The following is a 16,972-nucleotide window of genomic DNA, read 5'->3' on the forward strand; positions in this document are numbered from 1 at the left end:
AAAACTAAGGTGGAATAAACCATTATTCCACCTTATTTCCAGCAACAAAATACTACCTCTATGTATTTCATGAAACATAACAAATGAATGAGGATAATCCCATCACCACTTTAATGCTAGGTTATCCTTATGGTCATGGACACTTCACTCTCTTTGATATAATGGATGGGGAAAGAAGAATTAATAAAAGAGGGAATGGATGTATCTTCTAATCATTTTATATATTTTATGAAACATAATAAATAAATAGAGATAATTTTTATTTTATTTGATATAGATGAAATAAAAAAAAGATAGATAATAATTATATAATATTTATATTAAACTATCATTTGATAAAATATTATTATTATCTATTTATAATAATTATTTATAATTAAAGAAGTAGAACAATATGTAAATAATTTTATAAATTAATTATAGATGAATAAATTTATTTATATATTAATTATATAATTAATTAGTTAATAATTTAATTTAAATATTTGATTGATTTTATACAAATAGTTATAAAAAATAATAGATATAAATAAGAAATAAAAGAAAATTCTAATTATTGACTTATAATTATGAAAATTATTTGTTAAGATTAAAATAATTAGTAATAAAATTTACTAGTATAGGATTAATAGTATTTAACTTTATATAAATAGTTAATAAAAAATAAAAGATATAAATAAAAATAGAAAAAAATTTAATTATTTACTTATAATTATGAAAATTATATAGTATAGTTAAAATAATTAGTAATAAAATTTAATAATATAAGATTAATAGTATAGATAAAAATAAATATATAAATAAAATAAATAAAAAAATGAAGAAATATCATAAATTTGTTAAATAATTAATGAAGGATAATTTTGTTAATGCAGAAATCTATCCCTGATACGCTTCATCCATCCTTCCTTATATCCTCCCAAATTAGAAGAATATAAAAAAGGAGATCAAGATGAATGGATAATTTTTATTTTTCATTCATTCTTCCTAAAATTTTTTGAACTAATCGATGGGCAAAGGCTATCTATCTTTCTAACACCATCTATCCTCCCATCGATGACTCTAACTAAACATAGAATTTATGCTACTGCAATTGATCTAGAATACACATTGGGTCTCTAACATTGATGCCTATTTATACATGAATCTAAAAGTTCTCCACTTGGTGCAATTTTATCGGTATACACAATATTAATATTAATCTATATTATTATCTATATCATCTATATAATATTAGTAAAATGATAAATAGATATTAGGGGCGAAATTTCATATTGATATGTAAGATTATGGTTTTTTTTTTTTCCGGCAACATGTTTTTTTTCTTTTTTTCTTTTTCTTCTTCGAACTCCTCCCGAGCCCTCTTGAACCTTCCGAGCCCGCACGAATCTTCTTGAGCCCTCACGGATGCCTACCTTCTCCCACTCTCCTCACTGCCACATCTCATAAGTCTCCATCATTGCCTTCTTCCCCATCATCATTGGCATCGGCCTTCCTCCTCTAGTCTCCCTCAGGTGCTTTCCTTCTTACAAATCTTCAAAAAACAGAGATGCTGACCTCCTCCCAGCTCTCCTCATCGCTACCTCTGACTGGTTTCTATCGTCATTGTTTTTGTTTCTCTCACTCTTTGTGCTAGTATTGTGTTCATTTCTCTTTTTAATGCCTGCAAAGTACAATGAGACCATTTTCAGATCAATCAGTGTACCAAAATCAAAATACAATGAACCATAAATTTATGACCTCGATGCGTATTTGTGCTGTTGTTTTTATTGCCTTTCAAAAAGTAACGTATCTTGGTAGCGACATAGATATGAATTGTATTCTATTTAAGGAGCCCTCATAGATGATCAACTTCCTTTGCCCAATATCTTCTGTTTTCCATCTATAAGGAATATGTTCTTAATAACACCTGATTTGCTCTTTGATTCAAATATTAAAGTTTTGGGTCTTATGTGCTATCGCATACTATTCGTAGATTGAGTTACAATTTCATTTTTATTGTTAAAGTTCTCGTTATAACATCTTTCACTTTCCTTATGTTCCAAATTGCCTTTGTCTTCTTTTTTTTTTTATCTTAATATCTTTTATTCTAATTAACTGTTATTTCATGCAAAATTACAATATATCTATGTAATTATTTTTTTCAATCAAATTTGTTGCCTTCTATTCTACTTAATTTCTTATTTTTCATATTTCTTTACCATATATTTTATTTATTTTCCATTGATTGTTGAATAACTAGATGAATGGGTTTACACTATTTATATTTGGATACTTACTAGGTGTTTTCCTTTGATCATTGCAAACAGCTTGACATTGACACGGAGCAAATTGAATCTTAAAGCATCTTATTGTGGTGTTTTAAAGTTAGTTAAATTTGATGAAAGAAAAACGTATTCGTGTATTTTAATGAAGATTGAATGATCTAAAACAAAGCATTATATGTTAAGATTCTAAGATTATGCTCCATAGTTCACTATAGCTACTGCATTCTGAGTACCCTAAATTATTGATTCTTAAATAATTTTACTATTTCAATTTATTTTGATTTGAATTGTTACTTCAAATGTTTGCTTTATTTTTCTATGTGCTCCAATAAAATTATAAATTAAATAATTATATTTATAATTTACTTTATATCGAAATCTATATCTATCTATATATATTATTACTATAAATTGTCAACGAGTTACGGAGAGTGGATTTGGAGTTGATATATTGTTAGATTATTAGAACATGCCTTGTAAGATTTGATGAGCGATAAAGTAGATTATTTTTATTAATTATAATTATTTTATTATTATGATGGTCTGTTTTTATTTTTATTTTTTTGATTATATTTAATGATCAATTTACTTCTTACTTTTTTTCAAGTAATCCAAACTTAATTTATGGCGTTCTTCTATCTATGCCATTGACAAAACTCTTATATCTAACCATCCATCCTTCTTCTATCTTCCTTTTCACGTAGTCCCTTATACTCTCTCTTTGTCTCTCTCCCCTCCTCCATCTCTCACAAAATAAAAATTATTTTTTTTTTAAATTACTCAAATTCATAATTAGATCGGTATACATACTCTATTTTCAACCTCAAATTTTCACATATCTATTTTTTGTAAAAGCAATGCGTCCGAACATCACCTTAGTATTGCACTAGTACGAATGTAAGATAATATAATAATATTATATTATATTATAATATCATAATATTATTATTCAACATGAATATTATTTTAAGAATATTAATATTATCAAATAAGATATTATTGTATAGTATATCAATGGTGTGCTATAGTATTATACCATTTTAATATGAGAAAACTGGGCATATGTAGTACATTTATCCCAAAAATATTTTTTAAATAAATTCATAATTAAAATTACTTTGACTTTCCAGCAGAAGTCATCTAACGTCGAATAATAATATCCCCACTCTAATCCAATTTTAAGTGGCAGAACTAAAAGTATAAACTCACTATAGTGGTTATTATTTTCATTTTTCAGTTATACTCTTTTAAATAAAATAATATTTTAAATAATAAAGTAGTACAAGGCAGTGTCTGAAATTAGGCACGTGTCAGACCATCGACCACGTACGGCCATGATCCTGTGAGTTATGCCTCTCCTTCTCCACCGCCTCGTCTGGCCTCCCGCCGCTCCTCCCCTCCTCGCCGGCGCCCGGAACCCACCTCCAAAAACCTCCACCGCCGTCCACCGCTCCTCTTCCTTCTCCGCCGCCTTCCCGAGGCTTCTCCATCCCTGCGGCGCCGGGAGAGTGGAGGGCTCCTCTTCTTTCGATCCCGCCACATTCGAGGCCGACCGAGTCCGCCTCGACGCGGAGGCCCGCGCAGCTATGGCGTCCGCCGCAGCCTCGGCAGAGAAGGGACGCGACGACCCCAAGGCGTGGAAGTGGAGGATTCGAAAGCGGATCTGGGATATCATGGAGGCCGAGGACATCGCCCGGAATCCTCGCCCTGTCCATCACCGCATCCCCAATTTCGCCGGCGCCGCCGCCGCCGCCGATTCGGTCCGTGTTCTTCCTCCTCTTTCTCTTCTTCGTCTCATTCAAACAATTCCTATTTCCTTTATTCCTTGATAATTTCTGTTCTAAACGATCTAATCCCTTCCAATCTTAAGCAATTAATAAGCACAGATAATTGGATTAAGTTGATAAAGTAGACTAAACATTAAAGAACGTAGTTCTCGAGGCATGTGAATCCTTGAACAAGGATCTGTAGAGCCTCTTACTAGAAGAGATAGTGGAGGAGACTCACCAAGCTTTGTTATAATTGAAGAGGACCAAAAATATTTACTTAGTTAAGAAATTAGGTCTTCTGAATCCTTAAACAAGTTCATATTGGGTTTGGATAACATGGAATCTCTCATCAATGGCAAGACTCAAACCCTAAATAATCTACTTGAGTTTGTACTTGGTCCCCTTGATGCTTGATTTGGAATACCCAAAATTTTCCCCATGTTCTGCACTGATCGATTGCAAGATGTAATCTTTAACGAAATCTCAAGATTGGTGCTGCATTTTAGTGCCTTGTAACTGTTTCTGAAACTCTACTTCAGATTATAATGTTATTATATTTTGGTACCCTCCTGGGATTGTGGAGGTTTATGTCCTGTATTGATAGTTGGGAGTCTTTCAAGGCTTCAGCTTGTTATCACAATAATGCTTTAAGGCCATAATTTTTGTTTTGCAAATGAAATTATTTGGATGAAGTGGAAATCAGTCTCTAGGCTTCCATACAACTGGCACATGTTAAAGAACATGAGGAGAATAGTTTAGAATGGTGTTATTAGATTTGTTCTGTGTGTGCTCAAATGACATTATTTGTGTGATGCATAGTGTTTTTTTACTGTTATGCTAAATGGATAGGATGAGACTTCTGTTCATTGCTTGTAACATGATAATTACATGAAGACTAAACAGATCTGGACAGGTTCAAAAAAAAGAAGAAAAAACTCCATACTTACTCAGGGATGTCACTTGTTTCTTATTTTCAGTGGATCCTAATATTGTTGGTACTTTAAAACTATGGTACCTTGAGCTGTTATTTTTAACTTAATTCTAGTTACTGAAATTTTGTATTTTTGGTGGGCGTTTAGTTAGGGAGATTAGAAGTTTTCCAAAAGGCTCAATGTGTGAAGGTCAACCCGGATTCCCCACAGAAGCAAGTCAGGTTCTTAACTCTTACAGGTTTGTTGCTCATTCATTCTGCATCATGTTCTACAACTGTCATTTTAAGGTTTTTTTTATCTAAAGAAATGATAACACACAATATCATTCTTGCATCGATACATGCACACTGACATTTTTATCTATATATGCATGTCTTATGCTCTTTTGCAAATTTAATGCATTTATTGGAAATAATATTTCTTGCTTCTAATTTTAATACAACAATTTAACCCAAGTAATAGTATAAGATTAGCATTTGCTTAAGTGTGTGGGCAAGTGGGCAACGCTAGTAAATTGCATGGCCAACAATAATGGTAGAATACATGGTAAAAAACCAATATCTATGTATATGAATTGTTGTCAGTAGAATACTTGGCAAAATTGTCAGTCTTGAGCAGGCTAGACTCTACTGCCTTGGCTGCAACATTGTAATCAAGATCCATATGCATGCATTTCTGGTGCAAATAAACACATTTCTGTGCTGTGTGTGTCTTGCAGACATCTCTAATTATGGAAACTTTGATGTTCTCTCCTGTCTAAGATAATTATTTTTTAAGACATAGGCTTATGTTTTATATCAAAATAAATATTTTCTAGGGCAAAGGTTTAAGCTTCATATAGAAGGAAATCTTAATTTTCCAACTTTTTTGCATTTTGTTATGATATTATATATGTTGGGTTTTTTCCTTGATTGTTCTTCTTCAATGGACTCCATACCTAGCTCGTCTTCTTCTTCAATATCATTTCATGAAAACCTTTTTAACCAAATCATAGCACAACCATGACTTTGTGCCAGCTTTATCAGAACTTTGGGAATACGGGAAACTCCCTCGATCACCTTAAAATGTTTGACTTTTCATGGCATAATTTCTAATCACAATGTCTTCTTCTTCTTCAAAATCATTTCATAAAAACCTTTTTAATCCAATCATAGCACAACCAGGATTCCGTGTCTGACTTAACATAAATTAGGTAAAACTTATTTAACTAGTTTCAGTTATTCTAAATTTCCTTAACCAGCCCAATAAAAAGTGGCTCTGTTAGAACTTTGAGTACGCAAATCTTCCTCCGTCCCTTAAAAAAAGTTTGACTTTTTATGATCCTGTTTGCGTAATTTCTAATCACAGCGTCCCTTGGATTATGCAGGTGGGAAAAAGTTGTTGACTCCTCAACCACGTCTGAGAACTGGTTTCTTTTCGATATTGGAATCTCAGATGTTATCTTCTGCTTCCATAATGGAGGCATGCACTTCTGTTGGGGTTGTTAAATATGGCAGACCTATCAGTCTGGATGAAAAAATTAAAGTAGATTTGATAGTTATTGGATCAGTTGCTGTTGATCCAAGAACAGGAGCACGACTTGGGAAGGGAGAGGTGTAATATCTGGTCCATTATTAAGATTTTGCTATTTTAGTTGCCATTTTTGAATTTAATATTGCTATACCGAGAACTAGACAAGAATTTTAGGTTGTCCTCAGCATTACTTCTAACTGTTTCACATTAACTTGATATCATCCTTCATTCTCTTCCTTGCACGTCTCATACATGATAACTGAATCATATTTGTTTATCTCAGGCAGCAGTGGTAAGTTTAATTGTGAAAATATTATTTGCAATGACATTCATCCCTTATTAGGATTTAGTTGTTGTAGGGATTTGCAGAACTTGAGTATGGTATGCTACGATATATGGGGGCTATAGATGACACGACTATGGTTGTAACATCTGGTAATGTTTCTCCTCTGTTGTTTCATATGAATCTTCAACTCATCTCATTAAGCTATATATCTAATGGCATTCAACTTTCTTACCTGCTATTTACATTCTGCCTTCTTATGTCGGGTGCATGATGAAACCTAAAGGGGGTATTTGGATGTCTAGTTGCCATAGCAGTATACATCATTCTACACATGGGTGGGTAATAAAGGCCTAGGGAATGAAGAAGAAAGGAGGAGGGTATGGATAGGCCTTTGCTCCCACAATGCCAAAATTTTGTAGGATATTGCTTGTTGCTGTGCATAAACATAGCTGGGGGTCCAACTCCAACTCAGAAACTCTGCTGGTCATGCCTCCAAGATACCTGTTCCCTTGTTTCTCCTAGCTTCACAAAGAATCCGATGTTACGCCCAAGCACCCATGCATCTCTGAACTGCATGCTCGTTTATGGTTTTTCTTCCATGAAATGCCATATACCTTGACCACAAAAACAGTTGTAGGAAGAGCCAGCATCATGTTTCTTGCTTAGGACAAGGACTCGCTAATTAGGTACACCAGTCTCTTAAGTCAATCTTATTTGGTTAGTGTCTAATTATCATGTTCATGGCTCCAGTGCATGACAAGCAGTTGGTGGATGATATCCCAGTTGAGAAGTTGTTAGTTCATGATGTTCCAGTTGACATTATCTGCACTCCAACTCAGGTGATCTTCACCAATTCAACAATCCCTAAGCCTCAAGGTAGGAAATAAAAACTTTTCATGAGCCATGTCTGTTTCCTATCATTCAACTTGGAGGTGGGTGATTTAATAATTTATACGAATGTAGGAATTTACTGGGAGAAACTTTCTCCAGAGAAGCTTGGCCAAATTCGCATCCTCAGAGAGTTGAAGAAGTGGATAGAACGGGAGACCGGGCAGATGCTTCCTTGTGGGCCTTCAGAAAAGCTTCCTCCCACTGCTCAACGGAGATGATGAATGGTTAAAAACTACAGATATGATTATATTGGAAGTATATGTTTTTCCTACCACCGTCATGGAATATGTAAATGCAATTTGAATTTCTTTTTCCCAGTTTAATATGCTATGAGAATATGTTACAGAATGTTCATCATCAAGGGAATAATATGAGTGGCATGAGCTTCATGTTCTAGTGCAATATTTGGTTGTCATCATATAGCAAACTTTGTTGCAAAGTAAAACATAGTTTTAGCAAGCAAGCATAATTCCTGGTCCGATTTGATGGTTCGTGTTCATAGTATACGTAAGTCCCTAATGTTTTCTGTGCGGAACTCACAAAAATTCAGTTGCTCATGTATTTATATTTTAGATCATATAGACATGATCTCTGTTGTGTTCAACAACTGACTTGATAGCACACGAGGAAAAGAGGGAGAAAAAGGTAAATGGAGAAAGTTAAAAGAAGCATATGCTAATGCCCAAAGCTGGAGGCAGAGGAAGGAAGGAATTTTTTTTATAAAAGACTAATAAGTCTAATTGAGAAAGGAAATTGGGCGACTACATGCAGTGTAATGCCAACTAAAATGTTTTCTTCTAGATTGCTGTCTTGTCCTTTTTCAGGCCTGCCAATTGTTATTTAGGTCGAGCAAAGATTGAAATATTCTTGTATTATTTACTCTACATTTCAACCTATTACCTCATGGCTTTGTAGTAAGACATCTTACAATTGCATTTCAGATTCTGGGGAATGTAAGCAGCGAATATCACATACAGCAACATGTTGAGGGTAGCTTGGTTATCCATCTAGAAAATCAGGGAACCGAACAAAAGATCGGTGGACTTATTTTCCAAGAAGTATTTTGTGAGGTTAACAAAAGGATTGTAAGTAGATTGCGTGTAAAAGAGGAACCCATCAACCTCAATTTTTTGACCGAAAGCACAACTGAAAAATGCTCAGATTGAAAATAATATTTATCTCTATAAAAAAAAAAACACAGATAACAAAAAATTAATTTTAAAATATAATTAATTTAGCCGCTAGAGGAAGGGCTTGAACCTTCGACCTTGTGGTTAACAGCCACACGCTCTAACCAACTGAGCTACTCCAGCGTAGTTCCACTTCTCCAACAATATCATTTTAGAAACCTCAGAACCCAGATTCAGTCACGCTAACGCCCGACTGGCTTATGATCTAACCTGTTCAACACCATCAGACAACGTAAATTCATCAATGATCTAACAGAATCCGTAGAGCATGACCATAGCTGCCATCCAGTTACTTAACAAGCTGCTTGCAACAAAAATACGGGTCAATGAACTCATCTTGCCTTTTGGCAGAACTGCTTTTGATATAGAGATCTATTTGTCAAAGACTTCGACTAACATCCCTCTTTCTCACAATAATTCTGTCAAATGAGAAATTTCTAACAGGAGGGGAATCTAATAATCTAAGGCATATACAATGGCCTCAGTTACAGATACAACCTCATTCATTAACAAAGTGAAACCATTAGAAGCTTCAATTTCTAAATTCATCAAATACCATGCTTTTGCATGACCAACCACAAAATCTGAGTCACTGGAGTCAAGCAATCCAACAGCAGCAGTTGTTTCCTACTCTTCAGTAAGTAGCTTTAAGAAACACTCCGGAACTTCGCTTCATATTCTTGGGGCCGCTGCAGAGAATGCAATTATATAAGCTCGACAGAAGGTGAACACAAACAACAAACCAACTTGGAAAAGAAACCGGAAAAAAACAGTCGTGATTCTAGGAATCAGCAATTTTGGAACGAACTGTTTGTGGAATATATGGTTTTGCTCACACAACCCTCCTGCACCTCGGCAATCTGAACTCAAGTTCACCCACATAATATAACTCTGGTGCCATCCAACATTGGCATGGACTATCAGATAGGCAGAGAAATCGATGGAATTAGGTCCTCATGACTATTTATATGATTTTGATTCCTCCAAATTTCTCTTTCTACATATTAATCACCTCACTGTGTGATAGTGTGACATCTTTTTAAGATAACACTATGTAACAAGCCAGACTCCTACCATAAACGTTGCAGATATAGACCTCCGTGCATACCATCTCGTGTGCATTGCAAGCTGACAACTAGCAGCTGCCTCCATAGAACCAAACCACAAATACACATAGCCATGGCTATTCCTGTAAACATAACAACCAAAAAGAAAAGATTAGATATCCAACTGACAATCAAAAAGAACATGTTGAAGGATTCATGATAGCTTAATAAAATAAGGCCCTGTTTGGATGCTGGTTTCAGGGTGGTTAGGCAGTGGTTATCTACTTAACCAGCCAAACAAGTAGGGAACAAAAAAAGTTGTCTTGACTTTATTTGGTCAACATCCCAAAAAATGGCTTAACCAGGTTATTATTTCACAGGACATGAAATAGATATAACCACTAAGAATCTCCTCTCTCCTCTTACTTTCCCACTTTTTCCGCAACTTATCTCACCAGCCCACAAACGTCAACCAAACAAAGAATAATTCTAATTCATAGTTACCTGATAGGGGGTACCACCGATGGTTAAATATATCTATCTCCCAGTTAGCTATGTGGGGACCAAACAGGGCCTTAAAGGATATTGGTGACAAGGGAAGCTATGTCTATACAGTTGTGCAAGAGAAGACAATAGCACTTGTATACACAGAATTCACCTCATGTTTGTGTTGCCCACTAATAGTTTGCCAAAAAACAAAAAAAGATCCATGAATTAGGTTAGCATTTTCCATAAACAGGTCACTGTGCTCTAGATGACACAATTTTAAATACTCATTGGCAGAAGAATTCTGAAAACACTTTTAACAATCTAAAAGCTTAAGCTTAATATAACACTGAAAACTATCACAACTTTCATTATTTGATACTTGCATTTTTTTCTGATTTGTGTCCAGAAATTCAGATAAGAATCGAAATCAATTAGGACAGTAAGCATCTAGCAAATATCTTTCATCCATCAAAATTCGCCACCTCCAGTTTCACAATGTAAAGAATTTTATCGTTACCTCATACTAGAGCAAAATTAGTTTAAGAATATTCAAACAGTGACATTTGTTGATATAAATAGGCACATACACACATAACGACATGAAAAGATGCATAACAAGCATTGACCAGACATAAGAATTATATGGTACAAGATTTAAAATCCAATGGGCCGAAGGTGCCCCGATATCTCCATGGAATGGGATGCGCTGCTGTCTCGTCCCGACAGCAGTTTCAGTTATGCATCCTAGTAGATATCCTCTAATCCCCTCCCCTTCTTCTTTCCCTTATTTCTTCTTATTCTTTTCTTGTTTATTTTTTTTCCTTTTCTTCTGCCTTCCTTTTTTTCTATCCTTTTTCTTTCATTTTCTTATCCTTTTTTTTCCTTTTTCTTATTCTTTCTCTTTCCTTTTTTATTTTTCTTTCTTTTTATTTTCCTTTTTTTTTATTTTTCTTCTTCTTCCTCCTTTCACTTTTTTCCTTGCTTCACCTTGTTTTATTTCTTTCCTCTTTCTTCTGTTTTGCATGGATGAGTTTCAGTGTCCTGACCTCGTCCTAGTCCCATTTTCTTATAGGAATGGGACAGGACATCCGGAGTGCCCTCCACCCCATCGGGACGTAAAACCTTGATATGATACACATATTTGAACTACTAAAAACCCCAACGGTGGGGTGTTGGATTGGGAGGGGCAAATTCATGCCTCACTCCCTGTGAAAAGTAAGGGGGAAAGACCTACTTGCAGAGTCTCTAACTCTACTCAGAGAGGTCACAGGCATCCTCTATTATGTACTATAACAACTGCCACCATCCTTCTGTTCTCGCTCCAGAACACATGAGATTGTCTTCTCGACTGCATTGTATTCCTTCACCAAACCCCTTAACTCTCTCGCAAGTAATAAATATCACAGATTGCATTTGTCAGAATTGTCTTCTTGAACTCATATATATCACAAACCTTCCCTTCTTTTGACACTAACCAACATAAGAAAACAAGCATGCTGACAACTCTGTGGCACTGTTTGAAACTCCCATCCCATGTCCATGGCATATCTCCCACATGGATAAGAAAAGAGGATGTATAGAACCATCAAGAAATAAAAGTCAACTGATTGGGAGATGCCTCCAATGCATTGTCCTCAATTTTCAGGGAAGCTGGAAGTTATCTTTACAAAGAACCTGGCATCCCTAAAAAGTCGGGATTCTCTACCAATGGCATCCCTAGAAACTTGTTCTCATATTTGACACCCAGATGCTGGTAGTACTTGGACAAGGAAATCAGCCATCCAAAAGTCCCTATATGTCAATATAATCCAAGGAACCTCCATTTGTCTAATTGCCAAGCAAAGTAATGTATGAAAAACTACTACTTAAATCCACCATGATGGAGTAAGATAGCATTCAAGCTTCATTAATGCCAAAAAAATACTTGGTAAAAAGAAACAGTACTTGTCCACATAGATATGTTTCACCAAACCAAACTTGGAACATTCTTCTTCGACTTCCTCTTTGATATCCAAATCGAAATCTGGATCCATCTGTAACAAAATCTCATAGTTTAGCAATCCAGCTGGAATATGATGACCATGTATACAAAAGTTTGTTACAAACCTCAGTGCTTGGATCAAACATATTCTTCAATAGAACACACTCACTAGGCTCTCCGATAGGCTCGGTGCGAGGGGAAGCTGGTGCTGGAAGGGCTGCAGGCACCATAACCTGCCCATTCATAGGCATGCTTAAGGCCTGCTGATTTGGAACAGCTCCATTAAGCACAGGCACTCCAAGTGAACCTGCAATACTGCAGAAAAAGGTTACAGATAAACTTGCAGGAAATTATATCAAGACAACAATATTCTCGACACAGAAATGAACCTTGAAGCACCTCCAGTTCTATCCAATTTCCACATGAGTAAAGCTCTAGATTGAGCATTCAAAGACTGCAAAACAAAGAAATAAGAAATCAGCTGTCTCCATGACGAAAGCATGTCAAGTGAATTTCCTTTTTGATGCAATATGTGAAAGAATTTCAGTGGAAAATCAAAACAAACAGATGACCATGTAATGGTCTTTAAGATCGAAACAGCAAATAGAAGTATTTAATATTAAAAAATCCAGGACACCAACCGCAACTTTGCAAGCATGTTAATATAACATATTGAGGAAAAGGAAAGTTCAGCACATTTACTCACCAAACCACCACCACCATCATCATCATCAAAGTCAGCAATGTTTGGTCCACCATCCTGCATACCAACATGATCTGTAACAGACGATATCTGTTCCAACCATATGGAAGTCTTTGTTAATGCAGGATCAAAATCAATCAAAGAAGAAATATCTGAAAAACATCATGCACAATGAATACCTTAATGACCCTTCCAGCAATTTCCAGCTTTCCATTTAAACTCTGAGCTGCCTTGGCATGTTCAACTTGGGCAAACTAAAAGACCGAATCGTAAAAAAGAAAGATCAAATAGTATGTCAGCAAATATTAATTGAAATAACAGCCACTACATAAATATATACTTACTTGAATGAATCCATAACCTTTACAGTGCCCCGTTTCTAGATCCACTGGTAATTGCACAAGCTCCACTGGACCAAAAGGTTCAAAGACCTAAAAAATGCATTTAACAATTCTAATATACATGTTGGAAGTGGTCATAAAATGTAATAAAATGAACAAGAAGCAAGAAGCAAGAAGTGCAACTGTAGAAAAGCATTAACAAGAGATAAAAAAGAGAAGAAAATATAACACTACCATAATTACATTCAAATCAAGAAAAGAAAGCAGTTTGTAAAAACTTCATGAATGAATGATATTTCACCAATTAAAGTCATCAACAATAAGGAATGTTATTTAACAACAAGTACACATGTTGTAAAGTCCAAATATGGGGCCCATTTTAAACAGAACTACATTCAACTTCTCAGACATATTTTTACAAAGAATTGAAGCAATAGATATCACCTAGAAGTGAAAGAACACAAAATATCTTCAGCAATTATGATTGTGCCACATGAACATGACGAATCTGAGAGGATATAACCCAAAATCAGAAGAGTACAAAACATCCTTAGTGATCAGCACCTATACCACAAAAACATGAATCGTATCATATGGTCATACACTATGGAATTCTGCAACATGCAAACTAATTTGAAAAATCGATGCCAACTGAGTGAAAGTTATTGAGAATTACCAAAATAATGAATGGACATAAAAAGTCTGCAATTTAACACAACTCTGCATCCATTGAGATGATTCTTGTGAATTTATGTTCCAGAGCCCAGACTCATTTAAATAGAAAATATTAATATCCAGATAAGGTAATGCCAATCGCAATTTGGGCATGTTATATAAAAGAAAATTTTGACAAGAATATATGTACTGGCTTCTGGATTGCTTTTTTTAAAATGAATTTTAATATTTCATAGAAAGCCAAGGAAGCAATAGCTCAACCCATCAACAACTGCAATATTAATGAATCATATAAAATTTAAAAGGAAGGACAGCAGCTCTTTAGGTAAAAATCTAGAGAGAAAATCCATCAGCACTAACATGAAGGATAGAAATCAGGTTTAAGAAAGAGAAGCACATATACACCCTATTCTGATTCTGAAAGCTTTATTTCTGTGCCAACAAACTTGTGCTAAAATCTGCACTTTTGAAGAGTTATACAAATACTTAATTTCCATGATTCACCTCTTATCTGGCTTGCTTTATCGCCAGACAAGAAAATAACAGCATATAAACCTTGCTGACTACCGGCTCACTCCCCAAGTTCAAATCAATTGTCATTCATGTAGACTCACAATTTTTACAATATGCATGCAAGCACACAATAATACAAATATAATGTTTAACTTGCAAATCCAAGTATCCAACTATAAGCCAAGCTGGATTTAATCAACCAAAAATCTTTCATTGAAAAATGGATCAACTCTGCCCTCAACTGAACATGTTTCTTACAACATTGGCAGAGTGACAGAAAGACTACCGGATCAACTGAGATCTTTAAAAACCAGAGTTCTTTGTCAACTTGATTTATTGAAAAGTATGTCAAATAAACTGATTTGCCCAACAGACAGCATTAATAATATGGGGGGAAATTGTCATTATCGCATAAAGCCTAGGAGAACTGAAACCTACAAACTGACCCTTCCTTATTCTTCTCCCCCTGACGACTGAGAAAACAGAACACCATCTATATTTCTATCGAGGATGGTATTCTATAATTAATCTAACCTTTGTATGACAAAGATGAGATTTCCTCTATCTGGTTTATGCATATCATTTTAGTAGCCTAAGAAGCATACTGTTCGGTCAAATCATAAAATATACAAATGGAATAACTGAAAAAAATGAACTCAAGCTCCATGTAATTGAATTTCAGTTAGAATCTTTTTTTTTTTTTTAAAAAAAAGGAAGAAGCCATACTCAGGTTTGCTATTCATTGGAACAGCTTTTTAAACCTGGATGTTGGTTAACATGCATCTGGAACATTGAAGTTTAAAATGAAAAACATGCCCCAATAGCTAAAAAAATCTACCCAAAAGAAAAGAAAATTACTGTAACTAACCCCATGAAAGATGAGGTCATCATAAATTTGCAGATACACCAGCAATAGCAGAACTCATAATAACACATTATGGTATAACAAAGTCATTCCATATTAGCTACATTTCAGTTTACCCATCAGCTGCATTCACCTGACGAAGCTGATCTTCTGTAATGTTGAAGTGAAGATTTCCAACATAAATCTTTCTTGCAGCAGCCCCGGTAGCATTTGACTGAACAAGATTCTTTTCTGCTTCTGAAGGTTTAACCATCACTGGTTGACCAAGAAGAAGTTGACCGCAAAGAGCTATTGCCATCGGCACTGACATTGCATCATAAAACTCGATGTAACTGTAAAAACCCCAATATAAACAACAATAAGATGTTTGAACATGCAAATAGACATTCCACCCCCACCCCTCAACAAAAAAAGGGCAATAGACAAAAAGGCTTCTCCTATTATCGAGCAAGGAGAAAAGGTATTCAATAAAAATCAAGAACACACACACACGTGTATACATTTGTATACATATGTGTAAATGTGTGTGTCTCTATATATAAATACATACATACATACAACTTAAAGCGTATAAAAATGAGAAGATCCACAAAATGATGATCGCGAGATAACCTAAGCAATCATTTAGGCCATCCTGGATCCAGGAAGAGAAGAAATCAGAATTACAATGTAACATAATTTAAGAAGGGTGTAAGTAGCAAGAAGCTTCAGGAGTGCATGATCAAGACACACTCCAGTCTCAAGGGTAAGTTGCATAACAGGAGATTTTTCTTTGAAGAATGGCTAACAAGGGATTTGATGCGACCGAGTAGAGAACTTAAGCCCAAAGAAGAATGAATAACCATGGAGCATACAGCCCATCTTCAAAGTCATTACATGCTGCTGTTATGAAAAGTGACTAGCAAGAAATGTCACATGAATTAGAATTTCAGGTCATAGAGAGCAAAACACATAATCAGAGCAAAGCTGGGACTTATGGTAGCCGAGTTAGATGTGAGGATGGCATGATCATCTATCAGAGTCCAACAGAACAGTAACAACAATGTGCAACAAAGTTTAGAGTTAACAACATAAAAAAACTAAGATTTCTTGCAGAGGATGACGATTTAAAAGTTAAGATGGAAGTCATAAATGGCTTGTTTTGGAAGCTAGCATTATTGAAGATTCAGGGAAGTTTTAGACGAAAGCTATGACAAAATATTTTAAAGGGACTTTTTGAGTTCAAATTAAAGCAAAGTGACAAGAAATAATTATGAAGTGCAACCAAATGGATAGGAAAAGACTTATTCATCATAATTATGACTCTCTTTTTGGAGAGTAGCCCCAAATTCTAATGAGAACTTGGAGGCTTCATGATATTGCATAGACAAACTTCAGGACAATTTTTTAAACTTACATTGTCAGGAATAGGATGAGGCATTGCACATTAATTTCAAGGAACTGCAAATAGTGTTATGACCAAAAACAGTGCAAAAACGCAATGAAAATGCAGTCAAGGAGATCAAGAAACAA

At 35.0% G+C, this 16,972-nt stretch overlaps 2 protein-coding genes and 1 non-coding gene across 4 annotated transcripts in view; 1 reads left to right on the plus strand and 2 right to left on the minus strand.

Annotated features, from left to right (window-relative positions):
- The first annotated feature begins 3,560 nt into the window (after positions 1-3,560).
- On the plus strand, positions 3,561-8,059 carry LOC105051980 (5-formyltetrahydrofolate cyclo-ligase-like protein COG0212). Its single transcript, XM_010932647.4, has 6 exons — positions 3,561-4,027; positions 5,116-5,206; positions 6,335-6,561; positions 6,840-6,915; positions 7,517-7,642; positions 7,730-8,059. The coding sequence occupies exons 1-6, from the start codon at positions 3,617-3,619 to the stop codon at positions 7,873-7,875; spliced, it is 1,077 nt and encodes a 358-aa protein (XP_010930949.1). The 5' UTR covers positions 3,561-3,616; the 3' UTR covers positions 7,876-8,059.
- Positions 8,060-8,896: 837 nt separating this feature from the next.
- TRNAN-GUU (transfer RNA asparagine (anticodon GUU)) lies at positions 8,897-8,970 on the minus strand. The gene has a single exon. It is a non-coding gene; the product is annotated as a tRNA-Asn (tRNA).
- A 194-nt stretch (positions 8,971-9,164) lies between these two features.
- Positions 9,165-16,972, minus strand: part of LOC105051979 (uncharacterized) — a 30,173-nt gene continuing 22,365 nt past the window's right edge. Inside the window, exons 6-14 of one of the 2 annotated variants that reach the window (XM_073243217.1) lie at positions 15,594-15,792; positions 13,411-13,497; positions 13,246-13,320; positions 13,070-13,156; positions 12,753-12,817; positions 12,489-12,678; positions 12,327-12,415; positions 9,956-10,036; positions 9,165-9,536 (exon numbers count right to left, since the gene is read on the minus strand). In XM_073243217.1, coding sequence (XP_073099318.1) covers positions 9,482-9,536; positions 9,956-10,036; positions 12,327-12,415; positions 12,489-12,678; positions 12,753-12,817; positions 13,070-13,156; positions 13,246-13,320; positions 13,411-13,497; positions 15,594-15,792 — 928 coding nt within the window. In that variant the 3' untranslated portion in view covers positions 9,165-9,481. Of the gene's footprint in view, positions 9,537-9,921; positions 10,037-12,326; positions 12,416-12,488; positions 12,679-12,752; positions 12,818-13,069; positions 13,157-13,245; positions 13,321-13,410; positions 13,498-15,593; positions 15,793-16,972 lie in introns of both variants that reach the window. The other variant, XM_019852972.3, reaches the window with a different exon arrangement.

Source organism: Elaeis guineensis, chromosome 9 (assembly GCF_000442705.2).
Source record: "Elaeis guineensis isolate ETL-2024a chromosome 9, EG11, whole genome shotgun sequence".
NCBI lineage: Eukaryota > Viridiplantae > Streptophyta > Magnoliopsida > Arecales > Arecaceae > Elaeis > Elaeis guineensis.